The following is a 15916-nucleotide window of genomic DNA, read 5'->3' on the forward strand; positions in this document are numbered from 1 at the left end:
GATCTCACCCAAAGCTACCCAAAGCTCATGACCATAGGTGAACGCTGGAACCAAGATTGACTGGTAAATTGAGAGCTTGGCCTTCCGGCTCAGCTCCCTCTTCACCACAACGGTCCGGTACAACGTCCGCATTACTGGTGATGCTGCACCAATCCGCCTGTCAATCTCCCGCTCCACCCTACCCTCACTCGTGAACAAGACCCCGAGATACTTGAACTCCTTCACTTGAGGCAGCAACTCATCCCCAACCCAGAGGGAGCAATCCACCATTTTCCGAAAGAGAACCATGGCCTCAGACTTGGAGGTGCTGACTCTCATCCCAGCCATTTCACACCTGATTATATTGTTGAGCCATATACTTTTAGTACGGTAAGGAAACAACTGACTAAATTCTGCCCATTTTCCTTCTCCTATTCCTTCTTTCCTTATCTTTTCCCAGTTGGTGCAGGGGATTGTTGGTGCTAAAGAAAAATTGTATTTTTTGCACTTTATAGCACTTCTAACATTGTTAAACAATGCTTTAACCGTAAACAACATGGATAAAAATGCAATAACACGATATAATAAAAGGGGTTGCTCGCTTTATGTCCATCGACACAGATAAGGCAGCAGGCACTGCTTAATAGTGGTGATAAGTAGGCAGTGTAACTTTGGCTCTGCAAATTTGCCACAATCATCAGAAGTTTTACACGCTCAACACAAAGTAATCACTCTGCTAAACACCCAAACCTGAGTTAAAGGAAGTAAAATAATGTCTGTCCAGTCCGATTAGCCACATGTCAGACTTACCTGAGCCCTCCTGGACTTCCATGCTGTGACCAGGAGTGTATTCGTAGCCACACAAATTCTTCGACACAACAGCATATCTCTCCTCGTCCTCCTCTTCTTCCTCAGAGAGGAGGGTGGCGCCCAAGTCAGAGCCCAGTGAACTGGTCATAAAGTCCATTGGAGGTTTGGAACTGTTGGACAGGTTTGGGCTGCCCTTCTTATGCCTGATGAAATGTAGGAAGACATAACGACAAACACAAACAACATAAAAAGAGGGTGTGCAGCAGAGAAAAGGTTGAGTGTCTGCTAGCCGAGAAGGAATTAATTCTCCTAAGCATCTACACGACTACACTGATTTCACTGATTACGTTCTCTGAGCTGGTGCGTGTTACGCTAACACAATGGAGTAGTAATTGGACTGGAGAAAGGATAGTCGGATGGACAGGACTGTCAGCAACGTATCTGTTATCTCCCCCACAGCTGTCCTCCATGATGGCTCATGGCCCATTATAGAGATGCATGCACAATTACCAGCTCTGTTTCCTGTTGTCAGTACAGCGTGCTAGACTAAACCCAGTCATTACCCTGCGACACATGTCGACACTGACATGACAAGTTTTCCAATGCTCCATCAAAGTTGCAATCAATAGAGAGCTGTTTTTATTGCACCCCGGGAAACAGACTGCAGGTTGAGGGTGACAAATGTAAATACCAGCAGTATGAACAGCTCAAACATTGGCCATTGATATGCAAAACCCTCCCTATCTACTGAATGAAATGAATAAAATTACAGCCTCCTCTGCTACTGTGCATAGTGGAAACTCCAGTTCTTATGAACAAAATGTGATACTGTAGGTAATGTATGCATATATACGGGCACCTGTGGTAATTCTGTTAAAAAAATGGCCCCATCACCATGTGACAATATAAATGTGATGCATACAAGATATGCAACACAATGAGCTAAATAAGCCTAAATATCCTCTAGTGCAGTGTTTCCCAACCCAGTCCTCAAGGACCCCCTATCCTGCAGATGTTCTTTTCAACCCTGAATAGGTACCTGTTTGTAGTCATTCAACCAATCGGCAATGAATTATGTCAGATTTTGCACACCTTGCATAATTAAGTGCTATGAGATTATTGGTTGAGTAAGTACAAGCAGGGCTACCTACCTATGCAGGGTTACAAAGAAAATCTGCAGGTCCTTGAGGACTGGGTTGGGAAACTATAGTGCAACTGAAGAAATATGTTAGTCTTATTTAAAGAGCCTTACCATGCCTGCTTGGCCACCTCATATTGGTAGGCCCTAGTCAGCTCATCTAGGTGGGCCTGCAAAATAGACTGCATCTCTTCATGGTGGTTGGAGCTGAGAGAGGAGGATGATGGCTGCTTGAAAGTAGCCGCTGTTGGAGAGGATGATCTTCCTCTGAGGGGTGGGGTGGGACCTTGCTCCTCCTCCATCTTTTTGTCCAGTTCCCGGTGGAGGTAGGACTGAACAGCAAAGGTTGGGGCCCAACTGTCGCTGTCATATCTAACATGTGGAGAGAATATTAACAATGATTAACATTAAATTGATCAGATAATGTCTTACTTCGGACCTGAAGTGATAAGAAACGACAGTCAGAATATTTCTATTCTGAATAGTATTTTTCTTCTTTTTGGACACTGTCATTCTTCATACTTTCCATCATTTCAATTCATATCTGTCTATATTGTAAATAATGAGCACTGCATTTTTTCTGCTCTACTGGTCAGTTGCTCAGAGAGGAAGCTGTTGGTCAAGTAATGGGTCTGTTCGTTTTACATAAGGCTGTTGGAGCTCTAAATGGTGTGTGAACTGCTCCAAATGGAAGCTCTCACCTCTCATTCTACTGGAATGCTCAAAACGCATACACAAACTCACCAACTCACGCACATGTGCACCGAGAAAGACTAACACACACAGAAATGATTCAGGTGCAGGATATCATGACATCTGTCTCCACATATCTTTGTGAGGTGCGTGGCTCACCTGTATGCATGAGTGTTTGTGTCTGTGTGTATAAACGTGTGATGTAGGAGTAAGATGAATGAGCAATTAATGGATCTTACCCTCCGCCATGGTTCTCTGGAGGATACTGGTCAAGGTCAACCTCGGTACCGGGTAGGGGGTGCATGGGTGGGGGAGGCAGGGGCATGTTGGCCCAACACGTCCCATTTGATTTCGAAGACTTTGTTCCACCCTTCACCTTCTTTTTCTTCCCGGGCTTTCCAACTGAAGAGGGGAAGGTTTTGGTCACTTTAATTATAGAATAGTAAGAAGTCTCATTTGCTGCCTGCTGGGTAAGAATTTTGCTGAGCTAACACTTTTCGTATTTGGCCTCACTTAATTATTGGTAGGCTTAAATACCCCCCCACACACACACACACAAAGGCACCAGCATCTTATAACTTACTATGTAGCGATCTTGAGTTTTTAAAACTTGTCCCACATCAGGCTCTGTGTTTGTAGGGGCATGGAAACCTAAGTTTCACCTCTGTCAGGCTGCCTCACCAACTTCCTCCTCCCTCTCCCTTATCTCACAGGTAAGGCAGTGCTGTCATTTAGCTTAGCACACAGGCTACAGTGCACAGCGACATAGATGACTGGCAGAGCAATCATGGAAATTCACCCTCACCCACTGCTACAGCGCTAATTGTACGCACACATGACTCAGAAGGCAAGAGATTTTCTGCTCTCATTAATCAAGCAAATCCAAAGACATTTGTTGTAGTTCGCTGACATTTCTGGGATACAGATGCTCCCGGCGCTGAGGGAAGATTTCTGATGAAGATAGAGGAGTAATTAAGGATAATAACCTAAAGGTCCTTTTTCAGTGAATATGTAAATATACTAAGCCATCCTGCAAAAATCAAGATACTCACAAACACACACGCAGATAACAACTGTGGCACAATACATATTCAGCGACACTGGAATAGACAGAGCCTTTTCTTTCTTGCTTAGACATGCCCAAATATCTAATACAGAAGTGTATTTTGAATAATCCCTCTCCAAATTCCCTTACCATTGCAAGGGCGTCTGTCTGTCAGTGAGTATCCCAGGTTGGCCATCTCCTGCTGGGCTTGCAGAGAGGCTTTCCAGCGGGGGTCTGGCCTGTCCACAGCCAGCTCATGGAAGCTATTGGACTGGAGTATCTGAGTGGTGGCATAGGGGGTGGGTTGACTGCCTCGTGCTGGGCTGCTGTACCCAGCCTTCCCCATGAAGTCAATACTGCTATAGATGGCGCCGTCAGACAGCATGGTGCCCGTCTTCTCAACCGCTGCGGATGGTAAAACATCTTAGAGACGGGGGAGGAGGGTAACAGAGTGAGAATGGACAAAGGGGATCGCAGAGAGATAAGCTGACATGAAGTTAACGATCTTTAAGGTCATTAACACCATGCTTTCCTGGCACCCTGTGTTAGTTTAGCAGGTCTCAGATGAATTTGATATGAATGAAAGTGATTATCAAGTGAAATAATTAGCAGATAGCATGCAACATGCTGTGGAAGCCCAGTGGAGTGTTCAGAGACAGGGACATCCACACAGGGCTAACCTTTACCTTCACTGCTTAGCACAGTGGAAGCCTGCAGGTTAGGATAGCTAAGGGGGTTGGAATGAGCTAAGACAGACAACTTTTTTCTTAACTTATAATTATGAAGTAAATGTTGACTGCACAATGTAATGGCTATAGAATAATGACACCATCGGTGTTTAGATTGGTTCCCTATAAGTCTCGCTTTCACTACCTGCCACCGGATATGATCTTGTGGGAACATGAAGGCTCAATTTTGGCACAAAGGAAGAGTGTCAATCTTTGCACAACTAAAATAGGAAGAGAATAGCGCTTTTGTTTTCCCTGGTAGCTATTGGTAGCTATCCCCAGTAGTGGAAATGGTGGACAGTGGAACATCCGAAGTGACAGCGGAAACTCTACCCAGCAAGAGAAAAATAACCCTGTTGACGGAGGAGGGCGAACAAGGCAAAGAGGGAGAGTGATAGAAAGAGGTAAAACAAGAGTGAACCTCGGATGGGCATTCACTCAATGGAGATCATTCCGGTGTTGTATCGAACTCTGTTTCCCCCAGCCAGATGAAAGTATTCGCATGGAAACAGGTTAGCTATCAGTTATGATTAGGTCAAGGTAAGCGTTAGATTAAACTTGGGTTTAGGTTGAGGTTATCCAAGAGAAACTGAATCAAGTGCAACTGGACTTGGTATATATCCGTGAAGATGGTTCGCCTCTCATCCAAGAGGCTTCATCAGTTCATGCCTTTCTGACTAGACCAAGCTAGTCTGAAAGGCACGAACTGATGAGAGGCGAAACGTCTTCACGGATATATACCAAGTCCAGTTGCACTTGATTCAATTTCTCTTGGATAACCATGACCTGGATGAATGAGAACATTCACAGACAGGTTGAGGTTAGGGAACCGGTGTTGTATCAAAATCTGGTTAGGGGGAAACAGATCTCGTTGGGGAACTAGAGTTCCACACAACACAGGAGACTTGAGAGGGTTCCAAACCGACATTCAGTTGGCATTATTTCCATTGGATCAGTAAGTAACACAACCTGCCTACTTATGAACACTACCTACCGGATGTTTTACTCTGCCTTTATCATAGCACTGAGATCGGGGGTTTCTAGTTCAAATTGGGATTCTTAAGGCTGTTTCTTGCTTTGGACTGTAGCCAGGATGCTAATAAATGGAAAGCGAGCTGGTTGTCTTTGCGACAGCGGCACAAACAATAATACCACTTGGAAATGCTGGGGGGGGGGTGGAAAGTTGTCAACTGCCACTTTAAATACACAATTGCACAAATTAACTGTACTTCGAGTCTTCAGCTCATGCTCACAGTCATGAATTGCCAGGGGCAATGTATTGGAGAGAATGACACGTGAAAAACCCACAAGTCTCATATACAGTATTAAGTTAAGCCAAATTTAGGTTTATCACTTTCAGTTAGTGATGTGACATCCCCAAAAGCATGTGTGTGTATGTATGTGGAGAGGAATAAGCCACAATCGACTGTCTGGAAAGGCTATTGCTAAAACTCTGTCTCGTGTTCCCCCGGCTTTGCCAGCGGGACTACAGCTATCGTTATGTGTTACCTACCTCCACGGCCAAAATTGCTGTTGCCCTTTGGACTCCCCAACCCCCCGTTGGCTGGAAGGCTGGTGGAGGGCCAGGAATCAGCCAGCCATGGGAGGCCTTGGTCCCCTGCTTTCAGTAGACCAGGACGACTTGGAGAGGACATTATAAAAAAAAGATGGGGTGAAGGGGGAAAGAGTAAGAGTGCACAAAAAAGAGGGCGGGAAAGACAGAGGAAAGACACGGATAAACATCAAGCCTGTACCCTTAACAAAATACTTTTTTTTTTTGCCAGCCAGCTGCATCTTCAACAAATTGGTGTGAAGCCTCATTCAGCATAGCCACTCGGCTGGAGCAGCCGAGAGCATGGGCAACAATAAACAACAGCGGGACATGAAGTGGCAAGTCTATAAATCAGGCTTCTGCCACCCCTTTAGTTTCCACCACCCATAACTCTCCCCCGAGAAACACGCCAGGCCTAAATACACATTAAATCCGCTTTAGAGCCCCAGCTCCACAGAAATTTACATTTTAAATTGAGAATCATGGACACCCTCTGGCAGATCGGCTGCAGTGGTATACCGTCTCCATGGCAACAGAGACAGCAAATCCCATTTGTTGGTTTAAGAAAGCCATTTTTTCCCCCCAGTTAGCTTATTGAAATAGAAAGGACACATAAACACGGGGTCTAAATAAATGTAGAGCGTTCAGAAATACAGTATATGGCTAAATAGGGCGCTATTAAAATGAAACTGTCACACACCGCATGCTTTCTTGATATTTGTCTAATTAATGTGGTGGTCCTCCACTGAGTCTAGCTTGGCAAGTGTCGAGGGAATTAAACATAACCCTATGGTGATGACTCAAAGGTGTTTAAACAATTATGTGAATAATTTTCATTTAAAGTAGTGCAAGCACACATACATTTACATATAATATACCCATACCAACAGCAGATACAACACAATAACACATTTGTACATACACACACACACACGGTTTATTTTTAGAGTATTATTCCTAACATTTGTTTTGGCTCTGGGCAGGTCTGCTTGTTTAGGTGTGACAAAGCAAAGAAAGGAAAAGGAAGGCAGGAAACGAGAGAGAATTTCATATTTTGCTTCAAGGAGAAATCTCCTTATGCGCCTCTTGCATCAGTATCTAGCTAAGCTCTGTGATATTTGGGGTAGGTTGGCTTCAGTCGCTGCGAGATAAAAGGACACCCTCGTCCTCGCACGCTGGAGTTCCAGACTCCAGCTCCCTTGGGTCATTATCTCGTGATATCCTCGCACACTATCGGTGCGTTAAAGCAGCGGGCGGCAAGTCTGTCGACCAGTAAATTTATCACCCTTGCCCCCCCACCCCCCACCCCCATCCTCCCGTGACCCCTGCTTTCTGTCACAGCAACCTTGGATGAACCCAGGAAGGAGCGGTGAATAAAAGAGCAGGCCACCTGCTTTAATTGGCTCTGCTAATATTCAGAGGAGTGATTAATGATGTCATCAGGTGGTACATGATGCACTGAAATGAATAAGGAATATGTACACAAAATCCATTCATCAGTAAAGCACTCTTCATTTGATATTCCAGTGAGCTCTTTCTCCTAGAGAACGCCGAGAGACAGAGCACCTCAAGGCACGGCGCTGTAATGCTCGTGTATGATTCCCTATACATTGCTGAAACTTGAAGCGCCATCATTAAAACGTGTAATTTCTCACCTTCCGTTTCTAATCAGGCCTCTGTCTCTTTGGAATGTAACTGCAGTCCCATTGGAGAGGAGTGACCAGGGGGAGAGAAAATACCCAATTATTATATTGTTCTGTGAAAATCTGCTGCCGTCAATCTACACGACTGGTACACACTGGCTGTGAGCTATGAGAACATGAACATTTCACATTCTGCTGTGAGAGGGAAAGACGTACCTGCCCGGGTGAAGGTGAACGACTGAACTGTAAGCCAAAAAGAAAGGGAGTCACTTCATTTGTGGTTAAATAATCGTAGAAGAGGTCATCATATTGTTTACAATGTCAGTTTTTCCGTTACACTAAAAAAAATCAGTTGCACAAATCATAACGAGTGACCTTTAAGAAGATGTATGCTGTTTTGGAGTGAAACCCCTCCATTAATTTTCAGAGAGGGGATCGGAAAGACGGAGGATGATGCAAATTCGTGTCTAATTATTCAATCACAATGATTTCTACCCAACACTTAAGCGTCGTGATAGCGACAACACACATTACCATGCTAATAGCCCAAAGCCCCGTGCTTGAACCGCGGCGAGCTGAAATAATACTATGAACCAGAAAGTAAATGCAGTCCCCTTTAATGTGTAAACAGCACGGTCCAGTAATGGGAGGGGATGTTAACTTACTTATCTCTAATGAATATATCTGAGTGTTGAGGTGGCGTTGTGATGAGGCTGTGTTCACAGCCGATGCACACGACTGCCCCACGAATTAAAGGAAATAAGGCTTATTTCCATCTGTGCTGCATACACTTCCTTTGTTCTGCATTTATGCCCTAGCCTGCCCAAACGGAGGCTCATTTGTGACAACACGGCATCTATCTTCTCAAGGCACGAGAGCCGCGGCGCTGCACTAAGTGTGCGTTGATGCAGAGCAATGCAGATTGATTTTTTTTTTTAACCTGCGTAGTTGCTGAGCCCCTTCCTCTTCTTCCTCCTCCAGTAGAGCCAAGCGCTGAAGCCCATGAGAACAATCCAGCAAGCCCCACCCAGACCAGCGATGAAGGCTGGCTGCTTCACCACATCAGATATGCTATTGTTGCCCTCGGTCCCCGTCATTACGTCCCTCAGCTCCGCACCTGGGGACACAACACAACACAACACAACACAAAAAGAAAGAAAGACAGAGAGAAAGAAAGAAAGAAAGAGAATAAATTACAGTAGTCAGCATATCACATCAGATAAAAAACAGCATATAAAAATTGCAAATAAGAGCCTGATATAATATTGTTTCTAAAACTGGCCATGGGCAAGATAAATATGTCAGAACAAGATTATCATATCAAACAATTGCAGCTGAATAAAAGCTTTGTTTGATTTGATTTGATTTCTTTCGTCGACCTTTATGCCGTCAGACAACCCAGTTAGAAAAACAAAAACAACAAAAACAAATATGCAATGACTGCCATGCAAACAGCAATAAGGCATTTGATGAGGTCAAGGGATGTTTATTAAAATTAAAACAAAGGATCCCGAGAGGACAGACATAACACCCAGACACATGGAGCGCAAATAGTCATAGGATGATGCAAGGAATAAATAAAAAAAACAGACAGGCCAGCAGGAGTAAAAATACAATCGGGCAAAAAAAAAAAGGAAAAGAAAAGCGAGAACAGAGCGGCAGTACGTCCAATATGTGGAAGAGTTAATCAATTCAGCGGTGCACTTATCAAGTTGAGCTGCAAGACACGAGATTGACAGAGCAGCTCTGACAGAGTTTGATTTTCCGTTGCGGCTACTGTGCTGTGAAATTAGATTCACAGTCTCCAGCAGGAAAACCCCACCATCATTAGGCGTAAGCAGTCCACAGCCCAGTGTTTCCTTGCTCTGGCGTTGGGGGTGTCCCCCCCCCCCCTCATATATCAGTCAGAAGTCACAGATGAAGAGCATCTGGCCTGGGCTCTGATATTGATTCTTGGCTTATATATTCAGTGCATCCTTCAGCTATTTTATAAGAAGTGATAGGCTGATAAGCCCCCTCAATAACACTGTCCACTTTGTTAGCACCAGCTGCCCTGATAGAGAAGAGCATTACTGATACGGCTAACAACGCTCGGAAAAGTGTTACCAGACACTACACTAAATGAAATGCTATTGATTTCTTGACAGACATCTGTGTCACAAAGCAAAACCATCTTTCTTCAAGCGCGATAAATTGATAAAATCTTTTTTATACAGATTCCAACCTGTGACCGAAACCGAGGTTCCCCAAATTAAGGGTCATGTGACTCGACTGTTGCTTGGTTTGTGTATGTTGCGTGTGGGGATCACCTAAGACGATGAGCTGGGGCTTGCTCTTAACACCCAGTCCTGCACTGGTGCTCGCAGCCACCTCCACACGATACTGCACTCCGGTCTGCAGGCCCCCCACCACAACTGAACGGATGGTTGCATCCACCGTCTTATTGACATGAAACCGGGTCTCGTTGGCCAAACACCAGATCTGACACAGGCAGACAAACAAGCACGACAGAGTTCATTGTTGGCTGGCACAGTATGAATATGCTGAAATTACACCTCGTGAGGCATGATATATGGTATGTAACGTGCACCTCTACCTTGTACTCCTGAATGATTCCATTCTGTTCATCAGAAGGGGGAGGGTCCCAGGACACACTGATTGAGGTGGTGTTATTGTTCCCCACTGTAATGACTGTCACCTGCTGAGGAGGGGCGCTGGGGGCTGGATGGAGCCAAGAGCAAAAAGAGTAGGCAAAATACACAAACATTAAACATATATATATATATATATAAAATCTAATACATTTTCTTTTTAAACAGAAAATAGACTGTCAGTTTCCTGCTAGGGCTATTTATCATGGCAAGACAGAAAGCTTTGTTTGACTCACACACTGCCTCGGTTCATATCTACAGAGTAAGCTGAAACGACAAAGTATTTTCTGAGCCAGTGCGGCAGAAGGCTGCTGTGCTATAAATGAGCTGGAAAGACCCACTGCACTGAAAGCTGACGGCAGCTCTGTTCAGTTAATATCCAGTGAATCAATCTGAATCTATGTTCTTCTTCTGGTGATAGTTTTTTTTTTTTTCTCGCTGTTATTTTTTTTTGTAAGAGAAGAGTAGCTAGCTGTGATGTAGAGGACAATGGGGAAAAACTATATATATATATATATATGTATGTATACCCCATGTTCCTTCAAGCCAACAGCTTTTCAGAAGTGCAGTGTTAGTCTGGACCTCAGTTGAGCATTATGTCATTTATCGGAGGCTGAAGCCAGCAGCTAACACAACTTTGATAACAAATCATGGCCATCACACATATTCACCGTGTTAATGCTTCCAATTTAAAGCATTATCTTTTGTACATTTAAATGGAAATGCTCAACCCCAATTCTCATTCCCTGTAACGGAGGCAGTCTAATGCATTGTTGGCCAAAATGTGGCCTGGGGCTCAGAGTACCACATCCCAAGTGACGCTCCAATGGCTAATTGTTTAAATGTACAATTCTAGTTTAATTACTTATCTAATTACTCACTTAATTAACCTAACTTAATTATTTATTTAGCAGACAGGAAATGGTATGTCTGTATCATGGAGTACATTATCATCATTCAGTCAGAACTGTGCAGGTACACAGTCACTGTTTCCTGGTGGGCTGGATGAAACGGCATCTCTGAATGCAATTCTCAGTTTCATCATAACAAAGCTATCTGTGCTGGATCTGTCTGGATTCAATAGCTGTGTAATGCTGCTTAAGGAAGGGGGCTGCCACAATTTTTTAGGTTTTTTTTTCGCCACCTAGCCTGCCAACATACTGGTAACTGGCCACCCCAGTTGGATCTAACTTTGGCGATGGGGGGGTCATAATGTAGTCAATAGGTTCACAGCATCTCGCTCACACAACGGCGGACAAAAGCCTGTGAAGGTTGGACACGAGGGGGGAAAAAAATCCAAGTCCTGAAATATAACATTTAAACAAGTTTATTTTTCATTTTCAGCTTTTCAAAGGGAAGTTGAGAAAGAGTCCTTGCTTATAAAGGAGCACATGCGGCACAAAGTGAGCCAGAGAGCACAGCCTGGCATGGGAGAGGTTATGTCTCTGCTATTTGAAAAGCAATTTTTATGCCATTTCGTAAATTGACTCATTTGCCCACAAGCTCAGTAAAATCCAATTTGGAGTCGCTTTGTTGAAACATTTAGATTTTATCAACCTCCTGTGACAATTGGAATTAAAAAAAATTATTTTTATATCAAGCACATTTTAATTGCTATAACATAAGTAGTGGCAATTTCACTGTTCTGATTATTAATTATAACAATTGCTGTCAGTCACATTTTGCCAGACTAGTGATGCGACCTATGGGACTGACTGAGTGACTGAGACTCAATTGTTGAAAAGCGCATGTGCAAAGGGACAGACTGGCACCAGTAGGAGGAGCAACACACACACACACAAACACACATACACACAACAACGTAGCGAAATGCGAGCACATTCCAATGCTGTGATCTAGATATCGACAATGGATTGACATGTTTATCCATACTTCTAGAAACAACACACTGCCTTGCTAATCTTGCTGTAACTCAGGGATTTGCTGGGGGAAAAAAAAATCTTTTTAGTGCATAGATTGCTATAGCTGATCACGAGTTTCATTTCCTGACGTGGACAAATAGTCAATAGCAAACATTACTTTGCCTACAAGCACAAAACTGATCTGATTGCACAATAATTATGTAACAAGGAGATTCGCTGTAAAAATATATGTAAATGATAGTAATAATAATAATAATGCTAATGCACAGGTTTAACAGCTGTCAGTTTCAAATGTAAGATCCACTGTGTGAATGTAGGAAGCTGGGGGGGGGGGGTGAGCAAAGCCAGTCTACACAGCTCCACCACAGTTCATATCCAAATCTTACTGAAAAGAGCTACAATTACTTTGACAGTGAATTGATATTCGTCCTACAATGCAGGTCAGGGGCACGGGGGCAGGAGGAGCACACAAGTACAGGAGGGTCTAGAACAGAGACGTTCCAGCTACACTGGTGGATGAAGCCAAGGGCACAGGCTTAGCTTGAAAATTGGTAGGTACGCATGGGAGGGGTGGGATGTGTAGGAGGGAGTAAACCAGAGGTTACAATATGATTAATTTTGTCAACAAACTACGGTAGAGATCTGACGGGGGGCAACAATTAAAGCAACACATAACAGGGTCTTGGTTCCATTGTAAATGTTACTAAATGTGTTATATTCTGAATGGCGTTATGAAGACCAAGACCTAAAGGCTCAAACAAAACTCCTGGTCTACAGAGGTGTTGTTCTCCCCACCCAGCTGTATGGAGCAGAGTCATGGACCACCCACAGCAGGCACCTGAGAGCCATGGAACAATACCACCAAAGATCCTTACGAAAGCCTGAGGATCATCTGGAAGGACGGAGACACCAACATCAGCGTTCTGGAAGAAGCCAACATGACTAGCATCACCACCACAGTAATGCAGCACCAACTCCACTGGACGGGCCATGTCACCCACATGGCCAACACACGTCTCCTCAAACAGAGCCTGTACTCCCAGCTGAAGGAAGGTCAGTGACCTCCCGGCGGGCAAAACAAACGTTTCAAGGACAATATCAAGACCAGTCTGAAGAAATTAAACATCACATCGAGCAACTGGCAACACATTGCACTGGATAGGCGCTCCTGGAAGAAATCCGTGCAGGAAGGAGCTGCACGTCATGACATGGAACGCCACTGTGCCGCAGAGCAAAAGCAACAGCACCGCAAGGAGAGAGAGAAAAAGGCTCAACCACCACATCTTTCCCCTGACCACGCTGCACCAAACTATGTGGACTGCAGATCAGCATCTACAGCCATCTGAAGACCCAGAAGTAGACAACCCAACTGAGAGGACAGTCATACTCACTCTGAGTGACCGCCAGTGATTGCACAGGACCTAATCTAATCTATCAGATTTACTTACTTGTTGGAATTAATAATAGTGTACAATAATTACAAATTTGGAGGCATTAATGTTGGTGTGCTTCAAACATTTTCCTGTCCTTGCGAGAACATTTTAAACAACGTTCTTTACTCATAGCTTGAAAATAAAAATCACAAAAAATTCTTGTAAATGTATCTTGGAAAAAATATTACATAAGCGACACCTTCCTGATAATGACTTCTGTTCTCCGTAAAGTGGCATCATGTGTTCAAAGGTAGATGGGAGTTCATCAAAATTAAGTAAAAGTAGATGGGATCAAGGCGGCACAGTGGTGCCCTGATCCGGGCGCCTCACAGCAAGAAGGTCCTGGGTTCAAGCCCCGGGGTAGTCCAACCTTAGTGGGTCATCCTGGGTCATCCTCGGTGTGGAATTTTCATGTTCTCCCCGTGTTTGCGTGGGTTTCCTCTGGGTGCTCTGGTTTCCTCCCACAGTCTGAAGACATGTAGGTCAGGTGAATCGGCCGTACTAAATTGCCCCTAAGAATGAATGTGTGTGTGTGTGTGTGTGTTGGCCGGCCCTGTGATGGCCTGGCGGCCTGTCCAGGGTATCTGCCCCACCTGCCGTCCAATGACTGCTGGAATAGGCTCCAGCATCCCCGCGACCCTGAGAGCAGGATAAGCGGTTCAGATGATGGATGGATGGATAGATGGGGTCAGGCATGTTAAGTGGGTGTTTAGGAAAGCAGAGGACAGGGTTGACGGTGTCAAAAAGGATGGGTTTACTGAACAATATATGTATAAAAACATATACAAAAAAATGAAACTGAAGGGTGTCCGGGTGGCGTGGCGGTCTATTCCGTTGCCTACCAACACGGGGATCTCCGGTTCGAATCCCCGTGTTACCGCCAGCTTGGTCGGGCGTCCCTACAGACACAATTGGCCGTGTCTGTGGGTGGGAAGCCGAATGTGGGTATGTGTCCTGGTCGCTGCACCAGCGCCTCCTCTTTTCAGTCGGGGCACCTGTTCCGGGGGTGGGGGGGATAGCGTGATCCTCCCATGCGCTATGTCTCCCTGGTGAAACTCCTCACTGTCAGGTGAAAAGAAGCGGCTGGTGACTCCACATGTATCGGAGGAGACATGGTAGTCTGCAGCCCTCCCCGGATCGGCAGAGGTGGTAGAGCAGCTACCTGGAGGGCTCAGAGAGTGGGGTAATTGGCCAAGCACAATTCGGGGAAAAACTGAAAAAGGAGACCGACTTAAAAATTCAAAAAATAGAAAATACATAAAGAGCACTTGATAAGCAGCCTCAACATGGTACTATTTACACCAGGTTACTAAGTGCTCTCACTCAGCTGAGACACACAGCATAATACCTGTGTGCACTTTACTGAATCCCCACATATATACACCAAAACCATTCTGCCACTCCAACTCAGACTGCACCATTACTCTGTCACAGCACCGAGGGGTTTCTAATGAAATAAAGAAAATTTGAATAAACAGACAGGCTATTACCGGTACTTGGCCAAAACAACATAGAAAATATCCAGTTGCCACTGGTATGACTATACCTACATACAGGGTTCGACTGGGAACAAAATTTGGCCCTGGCCATTTTCGTCCGGACCGGCCCCCTTCCCCCCCCCAACATATGCACTTATGAGTTGTATAAAGCAATATGAGGTTGGCACCCCAACAACAGGTGTACTTACAGGGTTTCATAAAATAATGCAATAAATAGATTGACAAGAAATAGCCTAGAGGAAAAGCCGGCACCCCAGGAGGCGCACTTAGGATTTTAATCATTTGACAATGGGCAACCCAACTTTCGGCACACTTGTGCTACAATCCGTGACTTAAATAAAACACATGACATAATCACACGTCATGAATGCAGTCTATGATCACATGCGATGGTGTCATCACGAAACAAAATAGCCAAACTAAATTTCCACACAGGCTTTCCTTAATGTAGGCCTAGCCTAATGGCGATCTGGAAATGTGTCTGAAATTGGACGCTAATTAACAGCGCTCTTTTTATAGTCAATCATCTGGCATCGTGTTTGCGGCCGATCTGATGCAGTTCACACATCAGGCTAAACAGTCAGGATTTCATGCTACCGACACTATTTAAACGGGTTCATTCACTACTACTACCAGGCTGTGACAAGCGGCGTGCCTGCACCCTACTGGAGCGGATCCAGAGTGACTAATCAGCTGGCCCATAGTAATACTCTCACCTTGACAGCATTTAAAAAACAGCGTAGCACAGCGCAGTCAGTAGAGTAGCATAGCGTGTCCTACCTTAGGTAGTGATTAGACGTCTCATTAGTGACATCAGTATTTTTGAATAAATGTGTTAACTTAAAACTTGTGGCATCAGCCT

The 15916-nt window shown here is 44.6% G+C and overlaps 1 protein-coding gene across 1 annotated transcript in view; it reads right to left on the minus strand.

The window, feature by feature from the left end:
• The window catches only part of LOC130116286 (roundabout homolog 2-like), a 153437-nt gene that overhangs the window by 25335 nt on the left and 112186 nt on the right, over positions 1–15916 (minus strand). The window contains exons 16-25 of the mRNA XM_056284208.1: positions 10185–10309; positions 9898–10069; positions 8529–8705; positions 7805–7831; positions 7601–7640; positions 5907–6034; positions 3816–4088; positions 2860–3022; positions 2042–2299; positions 730–992 (exon numbers count right to left, since the gene is read on the minus strand). Of these exons, the coding sequence (XP_056140183.1) occupies positions 730–992; positions 2042–2299; positions 2860–3022; positions 3816–4088; positions 5907–6034; positions 7601–7640; positions 7805–7831; positions 8529–8705; positions 9898–10069; positions 10185–10309 (1626 nt within the window). The remainder of the gene's footprint in view (positions 1–729; positions 993–2041; positions 2300–2859; positions 3023–3815; positions 4089–5906; positions 6035–7600; positions 7641–7804; positions 7832–8528; positions 8706–9897; positions 10070–10184; positions 10310–15916) is intronic.

The sequence above is a fragment of the Lampris incognitus genome, chromosome 8 (assembly GCF_029633865.1).
Source record: "Lampris incognitus isolate fLamInc1 chromosome 8, fLamInc1.hap2, whole genome shotgun sequence".
In the NCBI taxonomy this organism is placed as follows: domain Eukaryota; kingdom Metazoa; phylum Chordata; class Actinopteri; order Lampriformes; family Lampridae; genus Lampris; species Lampris incognitus.